The sequence below is a fragment of the Anoplophora glabripennis genome, unplaced genomic scaffold (assembly GCF_000390285.2).
Source record: "Anoplophora glabripennis isolate ALB-LARVAE unplaced genomic scaffold, Agla_2.0 scaffold63, whole genome shotgun sequence".
NCBI classification, from domain to species: domain Eukaryota; kingdom Metazoa; phylum Arthropoda; class Insecta; order Coleoptera; family Cerambycidae; genus Anoplophora; species Anoplophora glabripennis.
In genome coordinates this window covers 1,482,064-1,509,866 of record NW_019416222.1, presented here as the reverse complement: position 1 = coordinate 1,509,866, position 27,803 = coordinate 1,482,064, and the positions used below count along the sequence as shown (strand labels likewise).

The window sequence follows — 27,803 nt, the reverse complement described above, 5'->3', positions numbered from 1 at the left end:
AAATACGATACCTACGAAAGAAATTTTTTTTACAATGTAAATTAGAAGTTACGTTGAATTTTGTTCAGTTTTCTTTAACAGCTCATATCATATTTTCATGTAAAGCGTGTTCGCTTATATTTTCCGATTTAAGAGTCTATCCGCCCTTCTAGATTTATAAAAAGAATTACGCATCTTTCGTTTTCATCTATCTTATTTTCTAGCGGTATGGTTACCGGTTAATATTTTCATAGATTGCACGGACCCCGACCGAGATAATTTTTACATCTACTTATTTTTTTTAATATCTACAGTTATAATTAAAAATATAAATGTAATTCTAATCTGAGTGTTCGCTTTGTAATTTCTACGGGTTGGTTAAAATTTAAGGGTGTATCGCAAGGAAGTGATGTACTACTGGGGCCGGTAAAAAACGAACACTAAACAGGTCGGTGGGCACTAAATTGAAGAATTCTGAAAAATACGACAGTTTTGCGGATCTGTTTTATGCCAGTTGTCTGATGAAACTAAAAAATAAAACTTGATGCATACACAGTGTTCATTTTGTGGAAAATTATTAACCTTGAATGATGACCTTGGGTTTGACCCTTACCTTAAGTCTCAAGGTCAAACCAAAGTCAACTTGAAGATATTGAATGAAACGCCCTGTTTTTATGCAGAAATCTACAGAGTGCTAAATTTTACTTCTGAGTATGTTAGAAAATTGTCACTTGAAGGTTAAACTTATTTTTATCTGAAGAACCTGACAAAACACATACACACAGTATATTCCGCAATATTAATGACACGCAAGTAGTTTCCACGATATATTTGAGGGTGTATTACAGTTCCAAATTCTCGAAAACTTTTTTTATTTTGTGATTCTGGCATTTCGACTTTTTTGATATTTTTTAGTACCACTCAGAAAAGCCTTTCTGGTAAATTTTCAGATTTTTTTGATTACTTGTTCAAAATATACATAATTATCAAAAAAATCACTCTTTTTTTGGTATTTTGTTTATAACTTTCTTAATAATGGTCCAAATTAAAGCTTTTTTTAAAAAAATTCTCTAAATCATTATAAGTGCCGATTTTTGTCACTGTATACTCTTTTTTTACTTATTTTAAATTAATTTTAATACTTTTTAATTGTTAATAGGTGTTTAAAATCAATAAGTAAACGTTAAGTCTATTTATAAACAATTATAACAAACGTTTTTATTTAACATAGTTTGACGTAGATGGTAATGATTTTAAGGATCCCATTGTTTTTCTACATGATGAGCACAAATAATCAAAACGGTTCAAATTCCATAAATTTTGAACCTTCTGAAGGCAAGTCTTAATCCCTTTCTTGCAACATGGTTTTCCAATTTCAATGGATTGCATGAAGCCGAGATTTGGACTCCATATTTAAGAATTTATTATTGAGTTCCAAATAAAAACACACAAAACTAACTGAACTGAGCTTCCAATAGTGAATGATGTAGTAGAGGTTAAGATACAATGATGTCGGTATAAACAAATAGTCAGTAGCGTCACCCGTGAGAAAGTCATTCATTAAGTTGTGCGACTCTTTTTAAATTGAATAGAAATTCATAGATACTATTATTAGTACAAAAAGTACCATTGATACAATAATTGTTAAACAATTTTTAAAAGAATATGAAAATAAATAAAAACGTTTATTATAATTGTTTATAAGTAGACTTAACGTTTACTTATTGATTTTAAACAACTATTAATAATTAAAAAGTATTAAAATTAATTTAGTGACAAAAATTGGTACTTCTAATGATTTATAGAGAAAAATTTTTTTTTAAATTTCAAAAATAAAAAAAAAATAGTAATTATGGAGGGCCCACGACCGGACCGGTCCTAAAAGTTGTTAAAAGAATAGTAGTTTGAAATAGAAAATTTTCACAAAAATCGAAAGATACACTCACTTTCAAAAACACGATTTAAAATTTCAAACTCAAAAATCTTAATCAAAACCAGTTTGAATATTTTTTTTTGTATTTTTTTTCTGTAAATGCCATCTAAAAACAAAGATTTTTTAAAAAAGCTTTTATTTGGACCATTATTAAGAAAGTTATGAACAAAAACCAAAAAAGAAGCGATTTTTTAAAAATTTTTATGTCTTTTGAACAAGTAATCCAAAAAATCTCAAAACTTATCAGAGGCTCTTGAAGGGTACTAAAAAATATAAAAAAAATGATGAAATCAAAATTTTTCAAACCGTCCGATTTAGCCTGGAATGCCCCATATACTCTTTTATAACAAATAAATGAAATTGGAAAATAATATCGGAAATTTTTAAGCAGTAGATACAATAAAAAATATATTTTCTTACATTTCAAACTTTGTTAATGGGTACATTTTAAGGAACTTGGTATATTTAATACCACTTTTTTAAATTTTATATTGTAAAATTTATTCCTGTCTAATGACTCAGCAGCAACAAACGCAATATTTGTACTGTGTAGATAATTTTACTGTTTTCAGCAGGCGAGAAAATAATGTGACGATCTACTTTTCTAATCTACGGCTCAGATCTGCAAAAACGTCGCATTTTTCGTTAAATTAATGACCGCTCATTTAAGTTAATAAAACCTACAGTAATACTAAAATTTACATGCTAGATCGCCCTATTTTCATTTACATTTCCACCATCACGCGAAATTTATACAGTTTGTAAATATAATTAGATACAGAGTAGCCCAATTTTGTCACGTCGCTAACAATAACGGAAACACTTCGTACGATTATTTTAATAAATGCTTGACAACAATTCGTGCGCAATACGAAACGTTATACACGAAATAAATTATATGTTAGAGTAATACTTTTTATTATTTCGGCTTGGGGTGCTCTGTATTTGTTTATTTGTTTTTAAGTTAAAAACTTTTAACAATCTAGCCCACTTGAAAGTTTAGTTTCACTCAAAAATATAAACATGAACACATTAACAATCTGGCTGAGCGCTCTACGAATATCGGTCACCCCATTTAGTCGAAAAAAAAATGTGTTTCTATTTCTTTTAATTTTTTATAACCTTTTTGTTGAACTTCACTAAGGAGCAATCTGGTAGAGGAACTTGAGTAAATATTTTAGACAATCTTTGAGAAACATTATCAGTTAGGCAAATGCAATATACTTGTAAATATGTATACATCCATAAAACTTAATTAGTAAATATTTGTCATTTTTGCACAGTTATCAAAGCCAGCTCTTTCTAAATTCTGATACGCATTACAGAATAGTAATAAACCATCCCCTCTTCAGTTTTGTTTAATTCCTAGGCATGAAGTAGCGGATAAAGATCTTACTATTCTAATTCTTTGCAACCCCCACTTACATCATACTCTTCTATTTCTATTTTGTAGCTTTTCTTTAATAACTTTTATTCTATATGTTGCGAAAATAATAAAAACGCCTTCTTCAGACTGTCTGGAAGGGTAGAAAGTGCTGCGAGCGAATCAATATCAATACTATGACCCTCTGCTTTCAACTTTCTCGTTTATTTGGCAGACAATCTGCGCTTGGAATTTTTATATTATTGAAAAGACTGTTATTCCTATATTCTTTATTACCTGCTCCAATTTTCTATTCATTAATATTGTCTCACGAATATTCTCTCTAACTTTTTCAATTTTCACTTCATTAGATTTGACATTTCTTTTTTGCAGTAAGTGTTCATTAAGAATCTTGTATTTTGTAATAAATATAGATTTCTGTTTTAATATTTATAAACATTATGCAATTATTCTTTCATTTACTTGTTTTCTTAATTAAAATTAAGTATATTAATAAATTAACATACTTACCCTAAAAAAAATAAATTTTCTCAAAGATTACCTAAAGTTGCTCCTTTAGAAATTTCTTGTATAATATTTTCATTTTCCGAAATGGTCCTTAAGGTAGGTATTTTGAAAGGTAATTAGTTAAATTTTATAGAAAAGAATGATAGAGAGAAGGGTGAGATTGTAGCTTTTTAAGAATCTGTTTCTATAATTACTCTGGAAAAGCAGATAACGACGATTTCTAATTTAAAAGCATTTGAATTATTTTATTTTAAATTCTTACCTAGTAAGGACCACATTACCTAATGCAAATAATGCATTTTTAATTAATTAAAAACGCACCTCTGTGTAAAATAAAATGATGGGGCACGGGCATTTCTTATCTTTTATGTAAATGTAACAAAATTGTCGAAATAATATCGAAAAATTTATTTTAACAGCTTCATATTCTTGCATAGATCGCGAAAAAATACGATATACTCGTTTAACTATAAATTATCAACTTTTATATTGTCATGGGTTTCTGATTTTCCATGCATATATAAAAAATATGTACGGGATGTGTTTCTGAAAAGCTACTAAATATTATACAGTTTGTTCTGCTTAAAAACTATCCATTTCTGTAACATTTTTGTTTATCGGTTGATATCAATAAATAATTTTCTTCATTATATAGATTTAAAGAAAAATATCTTACGGATTTTTACTCAGAATGACTTAAAATACAAAAATTGATAATTTTTGTAATATATACTAATATACAACGTATTTTCAATAATTAAGAGCTGATTTTTAGTTTCCATAAGATATTTTTAAAGAAAGAGTACAGCATTTGAATGTTTTTGGCAGTAGGTACTATTTTTTCTAAAATTTTCGGGTATTATTTAATCAACATTTGTTTTTAACTTTTCTTTTAAGCAGCTTTAAAAAACTGCAATAACCTCGTATATAATAGCAAAAAAACTTTTGTTTTGACTGGGAAAGCTCTGCCAAAATATTTGAAAACTCGTTGCTTGTTACTTGAAAACATTTTATAGATATATGCAATCGTTTTCAAAAATTATTTGAAGCACACTACTACAAAAATCGGTGTTTTTGTGTTTCAAGTCGCCCCGAGTAAGAATCCATCCGGTGTTTTCTATGAATAAATCCCTAAGAGGTAGAACGTAAATGCTACATATTCAATGTTTGGCAATCACACAATTTTTACACTGATTATATTGCGGAAAACAGCTACTCTGCCGACTAATGCCCTGAGCAGCATTGAAAATACCTACTAGATATTGCTGGTATAATTCAATGCTGGTCTGAATAGTTGATTCAACGTAATACCATCAGTTTAAAACCCTAACAGTTTAAATGTCACAAAAATAACAGTGGTTGTTGGTCATAGCTTTGAATTATTAAGTGGATGTTACTAAAAAATCATTAAAATCAGTTAATAAATAAAAAAGTTGCAGAGATCCGTAAACGGAGCAATCTGAAAGCAATCAAGAAATGATGACCAAATTCTTAAAACAAAAAGATTTAAAGGCTTAATCAACATTTTTTTATAAAAAAAGCCACTAATTATGAAGATTATTGATTATCTTTTGGGCATGTTGTGAAGAGATTTATCTAAATTCTCATAAAAAAATTTCGCAGGAAGGCCAAAATGATGAAATGATGTTCAGATGATCTAGAACACCCCATTGAATAATTGGGAAGCTTGGACAGGTTCCCGGATATTCTGTTATGAAACCTTCTCTATTTTATTTTATTTTTATAAACCCTAAAATCTGAATTTTTGTAGTCAGTTACATTCTGTACAATGTTAAATTATGTACAATGTTCTGTACAAGTTGTAAAGATCCAGTAAATCTACATTTTTTAATATCGTGCTATTATTGCAAATGTGTAACCTTGATCTTAACACCATGAAAATCAGTGGCATCAACTTAAAAGAAATATTCGTCGTCATCTGGAACTACCACACCCCGACGAAGCTGCGTTTTGATTTGCAAACTGAATATGTCGCAATCCTTCCAGAAAAAATTCAAACAGAGATGGCATTGTGCAAGAGTACAAGAGAATCTGATTAATTACTCCATAAGGTGTTTCGAATTTAGATCACCAAAACACCATTTTGGTTCCCCGTTTTTTTTTCAAAATTGGAAAAGTTTATATCAGATATAATTTCTTAACAATATGCCAAATATTTATAGAATTTATGTCGATTTACAAAATTTCTTGAATACTAAAATTCCAATACTGGTGGCCATTTTTTTGACAGTGAATTTCAACAATTGTACCCAAATTATTATTATTTACCACTTAGAGCACAGTTTGCTTTTTGAAAGAAAAATGTCCTACCTCATTTTAACATCTCTCTTTATTCAAATTATATTCCCGTATGTTTGCACGATCTATGCAGAGTAAGAGACTGGATTATTTGAACTACCTAATCGAACTGAGTGTAAGTAGACGTTTATACCTCGCAGGGTATCGTAGGCATCTCAGCCAGACTCAACTTCACTACAGTCACCTCTTTACGTCAAGCGACCGTCGTGCCGGTATTACAGGGAACTACAGGTACGGTTTGACAACCCATCGTCGCCATGTTGTTAGCTACAATGTTGCCGATGCCGCAGGCCTTCAACTCGGTGAATATCTCGGTGAAGTACCCGGGCTCGGCGTTAATTCTTAACATATTCGAAGAAAGTCTATTAACTATATCTAAACATCGGTCCCAGAACTTCTCCTTGGAATCCTCCACCAGAAACGGCTTCAGAGGGTAGGAGATCTCGTTCCCCATGTACGAGTAAGACAGATAAAGGCAGGTGAGGACTACGGCTTGAAGGTCCCGCTCGCAATCTATGTCGCTCTCCACGAGGTCTCTGACGAGCATGTAGACAAAAACGACGTTGGCAGGGTTGATGAAGGCCACGTCCTGGAAAATAGGTTTTCGTTAATTAGGGTTTGTGGAACGGCGACGGGGTAAAAAGTGTCGCGCAGAATTTCATTAACAAGGGGTCTGGTACAGGCTCTAATTTTTTTCGGGCCACCAAAACAAGGTCCGAATGTGCCGCGAATGCAAATTCGTTTGGGGTTGCTCGAATAATGGAATTAATAGTATTCTCAGAATTATAAATTTTATTTACCTCAATTCAACATTTCATTCCCTAACAGCATGCAGTATTTTTAAACTGTTCTTAAATGATTTAAAAAGGTTTACAATATTTTGAATTTTACTATATTATCGGATAATATTCTCAATAAAAAATATGTATATGTATTGTAAAGATATGTTAAATAATTATTAAAATATTGTAAATTAACTAAATTAAGGCCAGTTTCATAATAAAGCAAAATGAGTTTTAAATTTAATGGAGCTTTAAAACCTAATCTTGTTAAATAAACCAAAAGAACGAAATGTTCAACTTTTTATGTAAAATAATTATAAGTAAAAAAACAGTAGATGAAGTGTTTTAGATGTTAAAGATCAGCGATTACAACAACAGAATACTAGGCTTCAAGCCCGATTTTAAGATTCAGTGGATTGTGTGGGTTGTACCGAAGATAATTCTGATTTAGTTATTAATCATAAGTTTTACAGCAAACATGCTTGCGATGTATATGCATTGTATCCCAAAAGTATGGAAACCCCAGAATAACTCGGAAGTAAAGGGCTATACGGAAAAACTTTTCATATAAAAGTGTCAGGATTTTTTCCGACCTATTCAATGATGACCTTGAATTTGGATTTGGCCTTGACCTTTAAGGTCTATTCAAGGACAAGTTCATTTGTTCAAATGGGAACCATGATCTCAAGGTCATGGTCAAAGCCATATTAGGACGTAAAATTTTCCGCTCTTTGCAATGGCGTGATAAATTGTAGGCGTTTCCATTTGAAAATATGACATTGACCTAGAAATGACCTTCAAGGTCAAGGCCAAGGTCAAATTCAAGATCATCATTGAATATCCCGGAAAAAGTCCTTAAACTTTTGTATGAAACGTTTTTCCGTATAGCCCTTTACTTCTGAGTTATTCTGGGGTTTCCATACTTTTGGGATACCCTGTATTATTAAAGAAGGTATTAAGCTGATTCAAATAAATTGAATTCTTTTTTCTAAGAAAACTTATCAAAAGAAGTTAAACAATGTTTTTTTATACCAAAAATCGAGGTTTGCAATCATATATAACAACAAAGATACAATTAGGAATTTTTCGCGAGTTTCCGTTCATGACCGTCAGAATCTTAGCGGTTCATCCCCTCCTTGTCACTGAACAAAAAATTTTTACTCTTGTTTGCTCTCAAAGCGAATTTCGCGAAAATGAGACGGTAACCGGTTGTTTGTTTGTTTTTCGTTTTCAGGTTATATTTTTCCTCGAATTTTTCGATTTTTTTTAGTTTTACTGTTTGAAGACTTCGTTTTCGATAGCTCTGTGGAAATTGGTAACAATTTCGTAAGGCAGCAATACCTCAGAAAATTTTATATAAAACTTAGAGAACAACATATCCGCCATGACCAATTGACCATCACATTTGGTTGGATAGATACCAGGAACACGTATATTTCCAGTTATTTCGAATGAAGAAAGAAGCAAATCATAAACTGTTGAAAACAGTAATAGAAAATGATACTCCATGTTTGATTAAACCATTCAACAAAATATTAGCTGTTTGCACTTGCAGATCTGTAAGGACTGTATAATCGTCTCCTAAATAATTCAAAGTAATTGGAACGTGTTGTCGTTTTCCGATTCCATTTTCGTTTTCTCTGCGCGGTTTGGGTATGTATTATAATAATACAAACAATAATTTTTATTCTTGTAGGCCAACCAACGGCTAGCTCAAACAACCTGTGACCCTGTGACCCTTGAACCGACCATCTAACCCCTCCCCTCCCATGTACTCCCACCACCACATGATACATATATGTAGTGGATGCGTATGCGCACCTTTGGCCGATAACGATTGCCATATTTATTCACTCCTATGCAAGTCTGGACAAATCTTGGCATATAAAATACATTACTTGTCAGAACATATATCAGTTCATTATTAGCAGTGTACTTCTTGGTTTTCCTTTGTGTAAAAAAGTGTAGTGTTTTGTATAAAATATTGTTTGAACTAAAGTTTTTTGTAATGCATAATAGTTATTTTTTTGGATACATCTAGTGCCGATATGAGGTAAGAGATTTTTGAGTTGTATAGAAGCTGTAGAGGTATAATTTTGTCAAAATAGAAAATGAAAAGGGCACTAACCACTAAAGAGTTACTTGCTTTGTTAGAAGAGGATTCAGATTGTGAAAATGATGAATTGGTTGATGTTTCTTATGTGCCGCCAGAAACAGATGAAATTACAGATGAGGAAAACTTTGATGAAAATATTATTGGAGAAGAAGGATTGCAGACGGATATTGCAGGAGCGTATGAACTAAAACCAAGTATAGATAGTGATGATGATTTGGATGATGACGTTTTTATTTTATTTTTTTGTTAAAATGTTCAAAGTAAGCTAGAAGCAAATGCACTTTACACTGTGCACACAACGAAATCTCAGCTAAAATTTCTTTCGGATTTAGCACTCTCTTTAGATACAGAAACAGTGATGTTGCTTCAAATACCGCAGTATTGAACTGAACCCATGGAAGACCCTTTCAATCCGCTCTACCAGGTGAAGTCAAATTTGACAATATCGGGCATATTATATTATAGAGAGGTTAATAGTGCAAAAAAAGTGTCGATTTCGCAAAACTAATACTACTCGTACTTATTTGTGTAAAGTGCATTTGCATCCAGCTACTTTGAAATTTTTCACATAAAAAACAAATTTAGTTTTATTAATTTTAATAACTGTTTTCAGCCAAAGGTACGTACGTATACACACCTACGTGTTTGTTTTCAAAATACTGTTTACGATTTTTGTCAATAGTAAATTAGTCTTAATGTATGTGTTTTGAATATACTTTAATAAAAAAAATCATTACAAAATGTGTTTTTCTTGTTTTGGCCAGTAATGGATTTAATAAATAAGATAATTTTGTAGTACTCTTCCTTTCACTCTAAATAATTTTATTTGACAGTTACCGAGTTTGAAAATATCTTTTATTAATTTTCCCTCGTCACTTTATTTGTTCCACGTGAATGTAATAAAGGCGACGCGACGGGCAAATTAAATTGTGAAATATAAGGAAATATCGTAAATTTTCCTATACAATAAGGCACACACGGCAAAGTGAATTTGTGATATAAACAGCGCCTAGTTCGGTATGGACTTTATTGCTTTGTTATTACAGCCATGCTAGGAAATAAATGAGATACCTGCAATAAGATAAAAATAATAGAAATTCTTTCGTTCATAGTCAGGATAGGAACTTGGAACAAAATAATATGCTCCCAAAATTTTTATTGTTTCAGGAAAAAATAAAATATGTACAGGATGTAACAAAAATGTTTTATCTAATCTTTATGGTCAAAAGTTAATGAAAAAAGTCACAAAACGCTTCGTTTTCGAAAAACAGAGTAATAAAAACTCAAATAACTCTTACCTGTTTTATAAGTACAAGAAAATAAACCTATTTCATTCAATTTTGGTGTGCAGCTGTAGCTTCTAATAATTCACAGATTTATATACATGCCACAGTTTTTTTATATAAATAGGGGCTTAGTTTCGGAGATGGACTTAATAAATTTATAACGTTATTGTATAAACTAACGGAAAATAGATGCTAAATACAGGGTGATGCTTTTTTTCTGGAAACGGGTCATTTCTAGTTCTTTCTCTTTTTCGTTTCACCGAGACTTCTGCGTTCTATCCTGTAGCTTTTTGATCCCACGATTTTTTATCATTTAGTTATTTGGATGGTATTTGTCAAAATGTGGCTCAACTGTGGTCACATTTTTATGTGACAATTTTTGGCATTGTCCCTGAAATATTCTAAAAAAACATTTTCTTTACTTCTGAATATGTTCTCAAAATAGATATACGGATTATTATGTTTTAATATTTTAGTTTAATACAAAATTAAACAATTCAGTGAATCTATGCAATACAGGGTGTTTGTAAATAAGCACGAAATATTTTAGAGGGTGACTGTAATTATTTTGTGAAAAAAAGTTCATATAAACGTAGGTCGAAATATGCTTCGTTTCCGAGACATAAAGTGTTTAAGTTTTAATTTTTTATTTATTTTTATGAATTACTTCAGTTTTAAAGATATTGACTCGAAATTTGAAAAACGCTTTGGAGGGATAAATGTGCATTTTTTGGGGTGATCCGAATATTTCTACTTGCACCAGTGGCGTTAATGAGAGAATGTCACAACTTTTTCAATAAAAAAAAAATGGTACACCACTGACATTTTCCGTTTTGATATTTTTTAGGAATCCGCCATCAATTCTTAATGAACTATTTTATTGCAAATTGTGTATTTTTCATTTCTATTGATACATTGTCTAGTAGGTTGCTGTCAATATTTCTAAATAAAATACCATCAAATTTCGAGTCAATATCTTTTAAAACTCTTTGAAATAATAATTAATAAAAGTAAATAAAAAATTAAAATTTAGACACTATCTGTTAAACGAAGCATATTTCGACCTACGTTTATATGAACTATTTTAACAAAATAACTTCGGCAACAACCTCACAAAATATATCGCACTTATATACAAAGACCCTCTATCTATTCAATACTAGCCAGTACGGTTTTAGAAATAAGCTTTCGACAACTTTAGCCATAGACAGACTGGTAACGGATATCAATACTGGTTTTGAGCAAAAAGATTTTGTTTGTTCTCAGTTCCTAGATCTGACCAAAGCTTTTGACTCTGTATCTCACCCAATGCTGATAGATAAATTGTCATATATGGTTTCACTGCTCACAGTGTTGGTATCATACATTCATATCTTAGTAATAGGAGACAATATGTTATGCATAACAATATATCATGAACCTGTCTAGGTATCAATGCAGGCGTACCACAAGGGTCCATTCTTGGTCCTGTTCTATTTCTGTTATATGTTAATGATCTACCCTTGTCAGTGAATAACTCGGTTTTAACTATTCAGTTTGCTGATGATACCAATTTAACAAATCGTAGTCCTTTAATTGATGACTTATTAGAAGAGAACTAATGATTCAGAGTTGGTTTCTCTCTAACAAACTTAAGTTAAATTCTAGTAAGACAGAAACTTTAATATTTAGTCTAAGAGAGGCTAAAGATATTTTAAATCCTAAATCTGTGAAATTTTAAGGAGTTCATCTAGATTCTAAGTTAACATGGGACCATCACACAAATTATATAGGTAAAAAAATATCAAAACATTTGTACCTTTTTCGCAGTTTGAGACATCAAGTGTCATCACAAATTTTGATAACAGCCTATCATAGTCTCATTCATTCTTTATTATCTTATAGTATATTAATTTGGGGACACTCTGCTTCTTCTGCTGATGTATTTGCTCTGCAGAGAAAAGCGATAAGAATTATAGCTAGTCTTAAATATAGAGACGACTGCAGGCAAAAGTTTATCGAATTAAAGATACTAACACTGCCTTGTGTATATATTCTGCATTGCTTACTTCATATAAAAAGCAATATTGGAAGTTATAACATACTATGAGGAATGAAATTCATGCACATCATACAAGAAATAATACGATCTTACAAGTGGGTTTTTCGAGACTTGCAAAAACTAGAAATGGTTCTTGTTATTGGGGAATAAAATTCTATAACGATCTACCTAAAGAAAATAAGGATCTGAATTTTTCGAGTTTTAAGTACAAGTTAAAGATTTATCTGTTGCTAAATGCATTTTATAGTCCCCAGGAATTTTTAAATAGCAATTTGCTAGCAATGATGTCTTAGAATATTTTTTTTTCTTGTTTTAGTTTTATCTTTGTTTTAACTGAATATGTTTGTCTATTATTTTATTTCTATTTTGTTTTTCATATTATCTACTACAAAATTGTTTTAGTATTATATTTCTGTGTGCACTGTTCTTTTTTGACTTGTGCAAATACTTTGTATACTTGGGCACCCAGTAAACGAAACTAAACTAAACTGTATATGTTTTTGAGGTTTATTTTAACCCCTCCATATTCTCGGTTTAAAAAGCAGTATACATATTAGGATTTATTTATTGTAAAATAAAGTACACAGTTTCTATTTACATATTTAAAAATATTATTGGCGGAAGTAAACATACATTTATATATTTATTAAAAACGATATTTCATAAATGTTTTAATATAGGTACTGTCACACAAATGTGTGTTTGTCGGTTGCATGTACATATGTGGATTCGTATTTAATCAATACAGCTATTTGAAATTAAAAACGAACTATAAATTTTACACGTATAGGCTATGGTAGTTGTTTGAAGTAATTCTTGATTGTACCTACAGTATACGATTAAAATAAAATCAGTTACTTTTAATTATTTCCTTCATTTTTATAAGATTAATATTAAATTCTAACCTTTTTAACACAACCGAAGACTTCCGAGTCATGTAATGTTTAAATTTCAAGCAGTATCTTTTCACATTATTCATGAAAAATAAGTCATCAGTCTGATAGATAAAATTATAATTATAGAATGGTTTTTGAGGTGTAGTTTAATTTGGTTTTATTTCTATGTAGGTACGTACATATTTTCTTTGTAGAAATGCTCTCATTAAATGTTCTAAAGCGGTTGGTTTTATATCAGATAGCTTATAAAACAAATTGATTATTCATCTAGAGTATAAATAAGCTCTGGACAGCCGCCAATATTTCAAGCTCTATTTAATAAGGGACAAGGCCGTCTATTAACAAGAAGTAACCACAGATTCATGCAACATAAATTTCCTGTACGGCTAAATTTTCACATCCGATAGCATAGGATGTACATTTATAATAATTGTTTTATTTAGAACATGGTAAAAATTGAGTGTTGAGATTAATTAAAAAATGTCCACAATGGAAATTGTGACATCGTATTTTTATGAATTATTGCCCAGAAGATGGATTTAGCGTTTTTTCACAACAGAAACAGGATTTGGCAATAAAATAGCACCCAGAAGCCATTAATCAAAATTTATCACATATGTAGGTAGGTCCATAGATCATGACGCAAAAGTCTGCAATATTTTTGTTTGAGAATACAAGAAAAGCAAAGACAATAAGAGAATGAAAAAATAATAATTAAGAAAAGTTTCCAGACGTATATAGGGTGATTCAGGTTTAATCTGGATAACTTCAGGAATCGATAGAACAGGTTAAAATAATATCTCAGAAACAAGGCCAAATATCGAAAAAAACAAGAGACGAAAAATTTTTAAAATTAATGAGGCAAAGGTGGTGTGCAGCTGTTTTATTGAAATTAATTAATTTTTTAAAATAGTGTAAGAGGGGGGTATTTTGTGTACCAACACAAAATACACTTCTAAGGGAGGTAGGTGGTTCAAACTTAAGAAGTTCATGTAAGATCATAAGGAGTGTTTGTGTTCCGAATTTCACTTCAATCGGATGAGTAGTTCAAAAGAAAAAATGGAAAAAAATTTCTACTTCAACGCCCTCTATCTCCAAAACGGTGCGATTTAGGAAATAAGTTTATATCATGAATGAACATTATTTTAAACTGTTTTGTCGATTCCTCAAGTTATCCAGATTAAACCTGAATCATCCTGTATACAGGGTGTCCCGTAAAGTATGTTACAAACTTTGGGTGGTGATAGTACATAAAAAAATATGACTAAAAACTCTAATAAACATAACCTCTTAAACGCACCATTTTGAAGTTACAGACCTTCAAAGGTGCAACTATAAAAGTAGTTTTTATGACGTAACTCTTTGTTGGAAAAAGAAAACTTAATGAAATTTTCAGGGGCTAATCAGCTTTAGGAAATCAATAAATAATGCGGATATGAATAAAATCGAGAAAGCAGAAGGGTGTTTTTTTATCACCCTGTATCCTATTTTTTGCTAAAAAAAATTTTTCTGCAAAGGTACAGCAAGTATCATAAGATTTTTAGAAAGACCATTAAATTTAGAAATTTTTTTGTCTCTTGTGTTTTTTATGTAAAATGTTTAGTTTTCTAGTAAATTTACAAAATGCAGAGAGATGAGTGCTTCCGAATTATTTACATACATTTCTTAAGCCTAGTGAATTTTTAAGAATACAATCAATTTCCAAAATAATTTTTTTAATTAAGTAACCAAAACAGAACTAAAACAAAATATGTTATTATAATAAATGTTGAAATTGACCTCCTTCTGCATCGATACATGCTGTCAGTCTCTTTATAAAGTTAAATCTGACTCTTTGGAATATGAATAGACTATTTCTTATTAAATTAAAGGTTTCTACAATTCGCAGTCTAAGTTGATCTTCTGTATCAACAGGGGTTGCATAAACTTGAGATTTCGCGTGTCCCCAAAGATAAAAATCGACAGGATTCAAGTCCGGTGATCGCGGTGGCCAGGCTATTGGTGCATTATATCCTCTTCCAATCCATCGATTAGGAAACCGCATATGTAGATACTCTCTAACATGAACACTGAAATGCGCAGGTGCCCCGTCATGGAGGTACCACATGTATTGTCTCAAATTTAAAGGAACATTTTCCATTAACTCAGGGAGATGGTTTTCTAGGAAGTTTAAATATTCTACTGCATCAAGCCTTTGAGGTAGAAAGAAAGGCCCGAGCAAATAGTCACCTATTATTCCAGCCCATACGTTGACTGAGAATCGGTGTTGGTGATGACTATCAATGGTAGCATGAGGATTTTCGTCTGACCATGCATGTGCATTGTGCAAGTTCAGTAAACCATCTCGTGTAAAGGTGGCTTCATCGGTAAATAAAATGGAGCTAATAAATTCCACATTATGTTGGTGATGGTTAAGTATTATTCGGCAGAATTCTAGGCGTCGGGGAAGATCTTCAGGCATTAAATGTTGCACTTTTTGGAGATGGTAGGCATAAAGGCCGTTTTCCTTCAAAACACGCCAAACTGACATTCTGGAAAGCTGTAACTGATTAGCTGCCCTTCGCACACTTTCTCCCGGATTTTGTTCAAAAGATCTCAAAATTTGTTCATCTTGCGCGGGTAGTCTTCTAGCAATTCTACCACAATGTATGTAACGGGGTACCACACTACCAGTTTCAATAATCCGTCTGTGAATCCGAGTAAATAATTGTGTAGACGGCTGACGTCTCTGCGGATAACGTTCTATGTATGTTCTTCGAGCAGCTGTTGCATTTCCATTACATAATCCATAAATAAAATGCATTTCGGCATATTCTTGATTAGTAAAACGATTGTTATCCGCCATTGTACTCACAAATTAATAATTCGTCAACAGACACGATTAAAATATGGTAACAAATGTCAACTATGTTAAAAGTGACAGGCGCCTACTTTTTGAATACGTCAAATTTAACACCTAGCGGTGAGTAAACTCCCTTTGCATTTTGTAAATTTATTAGAAAACTAATCATTTTACATAAAAAATGCAAGAGACAAAAAAATTTCTAAATTCAATGGTCTTTCTAAAAATCTTATGATATTTGCTGTATCTTTGCAGAAAAATTTTTTTTGGCAAAAAATAGGATACAGGGTGATAAAAAAACACCCTTCCGCTTTCTCAATTTTATTAATATCCACATTATTTATTGGCTTCCTAAAGCTGACTAGTCCCTAAAAATTTCATTATGTTTTCTTTTTTCCAACAAAGAGTTACGTCACAAAAACTACTTTTGTAGTTGCACCTTTTAAGGCATATAACTTCAAAATGGTGCGTTTAAGAGGTTATGTTTATTAGAGTTTTTAGTCATATTTTTTTATGTACTATCACCACCCAAAGTTTGTAACATACTTTACGGGACACCCTGTAATGTCTGTTGATTAAATAGTTTTTCATAAACAATTAATTTATTCTATATATCACCCTGCTGGCATCAATATTGCTTTGTTTTAAGTGGTCTAGGTTATTAGAGTTTGTTATATGTACAATATTCTTCAAAGTTTCCCATAGGAAAAAATCTAATGGAGTCAAGTCTAGGTACCTAGGAGTACCTCAGGGGCCATGTGTTCCCCATCATCTACCATTATACAGGGTGATTCACAACTTATCCAAAAAAATTTGGGAATAGTTGCAGCATGAGAAATGGAATCAATATTGAAAAAAAATTTGTTTATAAAATCCTTATAGTTTCCGAGAAAAAAAACATTCAACCACTACATAGCTGGACAACTGTAGTCTCTAGCGTCATTCGCCACGTGGCTTCAGCGACTCCCAATACTGAATTCGGATTTTGCAATCGTCGTAGCGATATTTAGCTGTTATCTGTGGTGTTTTAGTAGTTAGTGTCAAAAATGGGTAGTTCGTGTCAAAAGTGGTTTGTGTGTACTCGGAGTTGATGGATAATTTATGGTGAAGCATTTGTGTTATGGTGAAACAAGACAACATTTGTGTTAGTTCGTAGAAACTGTGTACAACGGACCCAAATGTGTTTACATATTGGTGGATAAAATATTGAACAGTTGTTGTAACATCAGGTATATCAAATGATTTTATTATTGAAAAACACAAATTAATTTTATTAATTAATAAAGGCAAAAGCAGTTGAATTTGCCGATACAAAATAGGTGCGATAAAATTCTATTTACATATTTCTTTCCTTGCGAAAGTTTTTGTCCGTTTTTATCACACCGCCATGCCGGTCGCATTGTGCGAGGTCAGGTTTTACAGTGGACCAGTTTCCAGTGCCGTGGAGAAGTGTATTTTTAAATCAATTTCGAACTGCCATTTTTGATTTTTTCTTTAGAAAATTGTATTTGTAAGGGTCCCCTGTATGTACATCCAGAATTTTTNAATTTTATTAATTAATAAAGGCAAAAGCAGTTGAATTTGCCGATACAAAATAGGTGCGATAAAATTCTATTTACATATTTCTTTCCTTGCGAAAGTTTTTGTCCGTTTTTATCACACCGCCATACCGGTCGCATTGTGCGAGGTCAGGTTTTACAGTGGACCAGTTTCCAGTGCCGTGGAGAAGTGTATTTTTAAATCAATTTCGAACTGCCATTTTTGATTTTTTCTTTAGAAAATTGTATTTGTAAGGGTCCCCTGTATGTACATCCAGAATTTTTTTTTTTGGATAAGTTCTGAATCACCCTGTATGTCCCATTTAAATAATTTTTAACGATAGCCGCGTTTTGGCAAAAAGCATAATCTAGTTGAAAATACAAAAATTATCTTTTGCGCAGTGGAATAGTAGAAGTTAATTTTGAAGCAAATCTAAAAATATTATACCACCAAGTGATGACTTCCTCTTCCAGACATTTATGTTAATATAGCTCTGTCTCTGATGCGGTTTAACGGGTAATACCTGGCTAATAAAATGGATTTAATATGTCCATAAAATGTGAGATATTAAATTAGGGTTATCACCCAATTAATAAAAATTGGAAAATAAAATACTCCCTCTGCCTAAAATCTCTTAAAGAAAGTTCTTGCAATTGGTGGGATTTATAATCGTGATATTTATTTGTTTTTCGAAGTTTCTCTTACGGAAGCTTTGTCGTTATTTAAAACAATATATACAAAATCTTTGCTTAGATTTTCATCTGTCGCACAGTTTACTTTTGAGTAAAACGTCAAAACAAGAATTGCTAAGACAGATGACAATTTGTCAATGCTCACTTTGCTGAAGCCATTTACTTGGCAAGCGCGTTTCTCATGATAAAATGATCGCCCTGTACGCTATAATTTCTTAAACAAATTAGTCCTTAATAATTAACTAAAATAAAATCAAACAATAATGATCTATACTTCGGCACAAATATCACATCCCTGTCATTATTGAAATCAAGCACTAATAATGTTGCGCATCTTAAAAGAAATTGTATTTTATTCTTCTTTCTAACAGCTATCACTTTGGATAAACACCAACACTAAATCCAGCCACGATAAGTTGATTAATTATTTCTGCATTTTAAGGACAGCTTTCTCAATTGATCTCTCTTTAAAAATAAAGATAATAAATATACAGGGTCATCCAAAAGTCCCAGTACGGCAGAAAAACTTTCGAAGAAAGCATTTTGGGAAAAAATATTTCAGACAAAAGTGTAAGGATTTTTCCATGGCTGTCTGATGGTGACCTTGAAATTAACCTTCAAGGTCATTTGAGGATCAAGTTAAGTTTTTAACATGGGAACCCCTACTTTTATTGCGGATTTGGAAAGAGCAAGAAATTTTACGTTTAACTATGACCTTAACCAATTCCTTGACAATGTCCTTCAAGGTCAAATGTGGGTCAAATTCAAAACGTCCCGGTGCGGCAGTACTCCCGAGCAATTAAGGCAAGATGGTGTGTATACCCGACCAATTAAGACAAGATGGTGTGTATACCCGACTAATTAAGGCAAGGTGGTGTGTGTATCCGACCAATTAAGGCAAGGTGGTGTGTATACCCAACCAATTAAGGCAAGGTAGCGTGTAGTCCCGACTTTTGGAAGTCGACCCACATTTGACCTTGAAGGTCATCGTCAAAGTCAAGACCAATGTTGGACATAAAATTTCCTGCTCTTTCCAAATCCGCAATAAAAAATAGGAGTTTCCATTAAAAAAACATAACTTGACCTTCAAATGACCTTGAAGGTCAAAGTCAAGGTGAAATACAAGGTCACCATCAGATAGCCAAGGAAAAATCCTTACCCTTGTGTCTGAAACATTTTTTCCCAAAATGCTTTCTTCGAAAGCTTTTCTGCCGTATTTTTGGATAACTCTGTATAATATATAGGTACCTAAATGCAAAACCAAATTTTTGAAGGTATCATCAAAAGTACAATATGTCCAGAGTGTCTAGATTAATTCAGATTCGTTACAAAAATTTGTTATCCTTATTTTATATAATATACAGGGTGATTCAGAACTTATCCAAAAAAAATATTTAAAAATACACTTCTGCACGGCACTGGAAACTGGTCCATTGTAAAACCTGACCTGGCGCAATGCGACCGTCACGGCGACAGTGATAAAAACGGGCAAAAACTTGAAAGAATTTCGCAAAGAAAAGAATAAATAGAATTTTATAGCACCTATTTTATATCAGCAAACTCAACAGATTTTGTTCAAATTCATTTGCGGTTTTAAATAATAAAATAATTAGACATAACTGATGTTACAACTCTTAAAAATTTTGTCCACCGACGTGTAAACACATTTGGGTCCGTCTTACTCAGTTTCTATAAACTAACACAAATGCTGTCTTGTTTCACCATAGCACAAATGCTTCACCATAGGTTCACCGAGTTGTTATACACGCAAGCCATTTTTGGCACTAACTACTAAAAAACTATTGTAAATATCGGATTTCAGTGTTCTGAGTCGCTGAGGCAACGTGGCTCTCCATGCGTATTACGAATGACGAAGAGACTACAGTTGTCCAGCTATGTAATGGTTGAAAGTACTACAACTTCAATATTTTTTTTCTCGGAAACTATAAAGATTTTACAATTTTTTTTCACAATATTGTCTCCATTTCTCATGCCGCATCTATTCCCAATTTTTTTTTAATAACTTGTGAATCACCCTGTATAATTATTAGTTTCTTTAGCACATTATTTGGAATCAGTGAAAATATACAGGATCTCTCACAAAGAGGTGCACAGATATTAGATGTACATTCTTCAGGTAAAAAGAAACAGAAAAGTTAAGTTCATCACTAACATTAGTCCGCAAACGCAGTTTCTGCCTTTCAGTATCCAGTGCCGTAGATATGGGATACGAGTATGGCTTTAAAATATTTTTGTATACATGATTAAAACAACGCATATATAAAAAAATACTCTCGCTGAAATTTAATATTTTTCTAAATTTTGAAGTAAATTTCTTAAAAATGATAGCACGTTGCACCACAGTTTTGCAAACGAATTTTAATTTATTAGTTAATCATATAAAAACTAAATCTGAACGAGGTTGATACAAAAAAACATGACAAACATTTAAATTAAAATATAAAATATGTATATTATTAGTAATTATAAAGGTTGGTATTAGTTTTCGAAGTGTCCTCCATTAAACATAACTCTTTTATTTTTCATAAACTACAATTTTTCTTACGAAATTATTACAACCAATTTTATTCATAATTTCGTTATGCTCAATTTACGTTTATTTGTCATTATCTTTGTGTATCTATCTCGTTCAAATATAGGTTTTCTATATGCATTAACCTATTAAGTAAGGTTTATAAAATCCTTTTAATTTATGTTTTCTTGAGGTATTTCAAGTAACCCCGTATAGCTTCAATTGATTAGTAAAGCTCATAAAACAGAGTATGTTTGAAATTATGAAGCTTTTTCACCCTACCTTAAACTTAACCTCGTTTCCAGCAAGCTAATCTCACGCAAAGATGATTGCCATGATATCGATTGGAATAAGCTCATGATTTCAACGTTCGATTCCTACGAAAGCTGTTCCAATTACCGCCTATGAACTTGGTACGGTTGGAAGACATCTGTAATTCAAGTTCGTATTCGTTCGTGACTACTTAGAGTTAGATAAATGTACGTTTGATGAAAATGTGGCCATAATTGACTTTTGCAATTAGTTAATGTGACTGCTAGCGTTGTTTGTATTACAACAGCTATAAAAGGCAATCATATTATTAACAATATATTTATTAGCGTCTTGTTAATTCCAGAAAGGTAGTCTTGTATATATTTTAACAAACTGGAAGATTAATAAAGGATATAACTATTTGAATTTGAAAGGGTTACGGTTGATTAATGAAGCGTGAAATAAACAAAACAGCTTTACAACAAAGGCACAAAGACTATAATGATGTAGATGTACGCACATTAGAAAGAAAAGGCCGCAACAAAGGCACAATAAACGTAATTGAATAGATACTGGAGGATATACGGCTAAAAAAATGTATGCCGTGATTTCAGGAAACTGCTGAATTAGGGGAAGGTCGAGTAAAACGAATGCTTAGGCAAAGTGAAAAAGTGAGACTTTGTTTAACTATCAAACATAGGAACCTGACATGCGCGTGGCAGATGCTTGGTTTTTGTATTTGTAACAATCTAGTACAGAAATGCGGATGATTCTGATAGGATTCTGTTTATAAAAAATAAAACTGCAGAAGAAAAGATTTTTAGTAAATAATGCTAGGTGGATAGGTATACTTTAATGTTAAACTCTATTTGCTTAGTACATCCTGTATAATATTTGACTCTAAGACAGATTCGATTTCGGAAGTTGAATTCCAAAGCCGAATATTTATTATCTGACCAACAAAGATTTCTGAACGTCATCAATGGGATACGACCGGGCACCAGAGGTGCCACAGGGTAGGTACAACGTTTATAAAAAGCCAACACACACGGAGAGCTATTTCCAAGAGATCGTCAATACCTCCGTACATCTAGCACGTACATATCTCCTATAACCTAGAGCACTTGGAGAAAGAATTGATCATCTAGGATCAGCTCTCAAAAGGTACACACCGTCAAAGAAGGATGTAAAATTTGAGACAAATTCGTCCTTATTAAAAAAGTGTACTGACTTACGTTTTTTGGTATGCTGATTACAAATATGACCTCCATCTTGCTGTAAAATGAGCTGTTCCAGAAATAGAGAGAAAAAACAGAACGTGCGCACTATAAGGGAAGAGCGACTCCCGCAGGAGGAATGATATTTCTTGTACATTTTTATAGATCTAGACAAGCAGGTCCAGAAGATATTCATGGCTCCTGTTGTCAATGTAAGAACGGTAAGATATGCGCACATCATGACATTTATTTGGTATTTAGGACATTGGTAATACCAAGAAACAAAAAAAAACAAGAAACAATAAGACTACGCGCCGAAGATTTATCGCTAATGCCAGTTTTGCAAGAGTATTCTGATGAAGATAACTAATTAAAAAATAGGAGGTATCCATTAGAGTGCTTTTAAATGATATTAAACGTTTTGAACTTTATAGTACCCTGAGTGGTAAACATCTATGGCAAAAACACTTTTTAGAAATATTTGAAAAATTCATGATCAGTAGAGTCAAACCGAGTCAGATTCGGTTTTGCGGACCAAAATACCATGATTTAGTCCGTTGCGCTTGACTTTTTTCATTTGTGGGTCAGTGTAATTTTTGAAACCGCTAATTTTTGGGCGTTATGGCATTTTTCTTTGCTAGACCAAGTACTATAACTTCGTACACTGTTCAAACCTGGCTATGGCGTTATGGCCCCAAAGTCCCGTAAGACTTTGGCACCCTTTTTTGTGGGCAGACAACATCTCTAATTTTGACTTCTGTATATCTAATCTATAAGCAATGATATGACTATAAAACCAATAAAATGACTAGATATGAATTGTTTTCTTAACAAACCATTATAAGTAAAGAAATTATTCTTTACTAAACCTTTTGTTATTAGCTCTAGTCTTTTTTACCTTATTTGAAATGTTATCAAATGAATTCACGCGATATTCTTCGATACCAGAAACGTAGGTATGCAAAAGATATAATCTACATTTCTAGATTTTTATTTAAACATCTTTATGCACGAAACTGAAGTCTCAGAGGTAGGTGTTTATCAACGGTAGTTCAAACCCAGCGTTCGATTCTTTTTGTTTCTCTTTACAAAAGAGTAAAAAATTCTGAAACATATGTTTGAAGAAACTGTACATCCGCGGTATAGAGGTTTTATTTAGGGCTTATTTGTATACATTTACTAGCTACATTACAAAATTAAAGTAAAGGACACAAATATCAATTTTTTTATGTTTATATTTTCAGAGATCCATACAATTTTACAAACATTAGAAACTAAGTCCTAAATCTTTACATGACTAAGCTATGATCTTTGGTCGTCGACATTAAATTTAAACAGTATATATTTTTGTAATTGCCATTATTGATAAATTCATCAGTCACAAATTTTACTAACTAAACTCAATCTCTGGTTACCTTTGGGATAAAATAGCAACATTGTGCCACCTAAAGCTGTGATAATCGCTTCTGTTATAAAAACAACGTTCTGTATCAAAAGGTCGCAAGTTTGGTAATTAAAACTACCGAAACTCTTCGGTGCTGAAGTCAACATTAATTATAATCGTTGTAACATTTTTGGTAAACTCTATCACTAAACGACTAGAGACGGCCATATTGAATTATATAAAAATTGAGGTTAGATTTATCATGGAAACTATTTTGAAATTAATTTGTACATATATTGCTTTTTTGTAACACACTCATTGTGTAATATAAATTAGAGGACAACTATGAACTTTCCAAAAATAAAATGAAAAAAATCACATAAACATTTGGTACTTCTCCGAGTTGAAACCATTTTTGTATTCTACAACAAAATAGGAATAATAAGACTACCCACTTTCAAATTGGTGGACTTTTAACAGAATACCTGTATACCTAGATGAAATTATAAGAATAAATAAAAATAAAGAAAGACACTGAAAATATTAACAACAAAAAAGGATTTTTTTTCGCATGGAAAAAAATCAGAATAATGAAAAAAGGTTAATAAATAAAATATAACAAGCGTATTTTCCAGAATGTAGGTAATACTATCACTTAATCAAATTAAATGCTGACTTATTTTTGACATATAATCATTTCGTTATTTAGGTATAGTTTGCACAAGTAGAAAAATCATCTTTACAAAAAAAAAAATGAAAAATAAAATGTTTGTATCCTTAACGTTATTAGGATGTACACTCTATTTTGACCCTCCCATTAACTTTTTGGTTTTTAGACCTACAAAAAAATGTGAAATACAAAAGTTGTACGATTTTTTACGAAGTTTTCGAAAATTTTAGTAGAAAAACAAATGAAGTCCAAACAAAATGGCCGCGGATATTAACTTTGTTAATTTAAATGGAACACCCTGTATAATTTTACATAATTGGATAGAATGTTCCCTGTCGAGCATAGTCATATCGGGTTTGTTAGGTCCATCTCTAACAAGTGAGATACTTTTTAAAAAACGAAAAGTTTTTTTAATAAAAAATAAGATACCTACTTTTTCAGCCTTTTTTTTCAATTACGTAAGGATTTACAGATTTAGTTGATACGGTTCAAAATGCGTATAAGTATTTTAACTAAATCTCACTAATTAGGCCGTGAGAGGCCTAATTATTCATGAACAATGTTTTTTTTGGTAGGACGTGACAGATATTGTCATGACATTATTATTCTTACATCTTTTTTTTCTTATTATTTTTTATACAAAGAGAAAATATTTCAAACTTTTCTACTTCTGTGTAGCCCATTTTAATTAAAGAATAATACAAACTGTCAAACAACAATGTTGTCATGACATTACCTGTCACTGTCACGGCCTACCAAATCACATTGTCCATGAGTTAAAATACCTACAGGTACGCATTTTGGACCATATTGTGGGTACACATTATCGCAAGTGACCCATTTTTAAGCACAATTTCAAGGACGCCGCCGGACGCACCACGGGGTTCCCGGAAGACGACCCCTGCAGAGTGGTGCCAAGGAGCAGGGACTTCTACCAGCACTACTACGATCGACTCCACACAGAAGGCACTCTCCAGCAAACCCTCAAACCTTCAACACGTTTTTTCCATACAAGTTTTCTATACATTAGTTTTCAATAAAATTCTTTATTATTACCGTTGAGAGAGCGTTTATTTCTTGCTGTACAGCGAAAGCAACCCTCAATATCATTGTCCGATATGTCAAAATATATTACAACTAAATCTGTAAATGCTTTCGAAATTGGAAAAAATCAGAAATACCTGACAATTACGATATCTCAATACGATTAAGATATCTTATTTTCTTAATAAAAAACTATCTTTTCGTTTTTTAAAAGTATCTAGCTTATTGTTAGAGATAGACTAAATAACCCTTATATGAATATACTCGACAGGGAACGTTCTATCCAAATATATAAACATATGCAGGGTGTTCCATTTAAATTAACAAAGTTAACATTCGCGACCATTTTGTTTGAACTTTATTTGCTTTTCTACTATCATTTTCTGAAACTTCATAAAATATCGTACTTTTCTATTACATATTTTTTTATAACTCTAAAAACAAAAACATTAATGGTATAGGTGTCAAAATAGAGTGAATCACCCTGTTCAGATGTGTCAGAAATATTTTTAGAATTAAGGCGTAGATAATGAACGAGAAACAAACTTTAATTGAGGTGCTGGAGAAAACAATGGGCACCCACTCAGGTTTAAGTGGAAAATATTTACTGAATAAATGGAACTAAGTGGGATTCTAACCTACAACCTTTAACGTAATCATACCGTTTGTCAATAACGAAATGAAGAAAAATCACCCCACCCAATAACAATTCCAAATCACTGAAAACCCTTTTTTATTTAGCTCAGACTTACACTTGAATATCTCCGGCGCTCGTTTTGCAGACAACAAAAATGAAATATTAGAAACATTATGATACCGAAATATGGTTATAATTTGCGTAGCCAAATACCACAGTCGCAATTTGCTACATGCTAAGCATGAATTTAGTTATTAAAATACTAAAAAAAAAACATTAATTGTAATTAAGGAGTGGCAGTCCCCCAGTAGAGTTTTACGTGCTGAATTTAAATTATTATTTTATAACGATTTTCCCAGATGCTATTACAAATGTAATAAATATTTATGTTTATGCGTTTCTATAGTCCGGAAAATATTTATGGCGTGACGAAAAAGAAACGAGGGTTGAAACATAAAAATAAAAAAGTAACGTGGGGTGACATTTAGTTTGTGAAGAAGGGTTTTCTTTACAAAAATATACAGGGTACCCTGGAACTAGATACAAAAAAGTCGAGTACAAATACATGAGGTCAAAATAATATCAATTCCTCATATACATTTTTTTCATACGGGCCTTCGTTAACAAGGGCTCTCAGAGGTGAAAATTAAAAAAATATTTTTATTTACAGTCTTTAAACTATTAACTTCAGCATGATGCAAATTTGGTGATCGATAAGACATGCGTACAACTTGTTTTTGATAGTATAAGTGAAACTTCATTATGCCCAGAAAGCCAGGGACGGACTATGCCCAATGGTTAACAACCCAGAATTTTTGCATAGATGAGGATCGCAGTCTGCCTGTATCAAAAATAAGTTCCCTGAAGAATTTGCTAACGATAATACCCTCTTGGTGCAACTCAGTAAAATTAACAGTTTGGGAAATATTTGTGATTTTATGTCACAGTGCACATCAAGCGGCGCCTCCACCATTTTTTGTTAATTTTTAATTGGACATAATTACACTTTACACAACATAAAATAGAAAAACAAAACACGAATAAGTTAAAATAAAAAAAATAATTTAAAAGAAAGAAAACTATCAAATTGCATTTTCAATATATTCAACCTCCACACACTTTCTAGGTCTACGAATGTTATTTGTTTGTACACGAAAAAGCATTTCTGGGGTATGTCCAATATTAACACAATGGAAATTAATTCTTTGTAGCAATTCATCCCTTGTCTGTACTGGGGGTTAAAATCGGGTTAAAATCTGAAGAACGTGGTGGCCATGAAATTGGACCTCCTCTCCCAATTCATTTGTTATTAAACAAATAATTTTATACATCAGTATTGAAATGGGGAGGAGCTTCATCGTGCATGAACCAAACGTTTCTGCGGTCGGGTGTCTAATCAAACATCGTCTAATAGTAGCTGCAAATTATTTTGCAGAACCTCCAAATATCGATGTCCATTCAGACGTTCCTCAAAAACATATAGGCTTATTAAATATTTCCCTTTTTCGTGCACAAACAAATAACATTTGTAGCCTTAGGATGTGTGTGGAGCTGCAAGGTGTCCATATTGAATATGTATTTTGATAGTTTTCTTTCTTTTAAATTATTTATTCAACTTATTCTTGTTTTGTTTTTCTATTTGGTGTTATGTGTAAAGTGTGATTGTCAAAAATGTGCACTGAAAGAAATGGGCTTATTAAACTGTTTATCTAGAATAATGTGTATAGCACATATTAAAACTTTTATAACC

At 31.9% G+C, this 27,803-nt stretch overlaps 1 protein-coding gene across 1 annotated transcript in view; it reads right to left on the bottom strand.

The window, feature by feature from the left end:
• Window positions 1-6,315: 6,315 nt before the first annotated feature.
• LOC108903710 (cyclin-dependent kinase 5 activator 1) overlaps window positions 6,316-27,803 on the bottom strand; it is a 95,770-nt gene continuing 74,282 nt past the window's right edge. Inside the window, exon 2 of the mRNA XM_023454469.1 lies at window positions 6,316-6,711. Within this exon, the coding sequence (XP_023310237.1) occupies window positions 6,316-6,711 (396 nt within the window). The remainder of the gene's footprint in view (window positions 6,712-27,803) is intronic.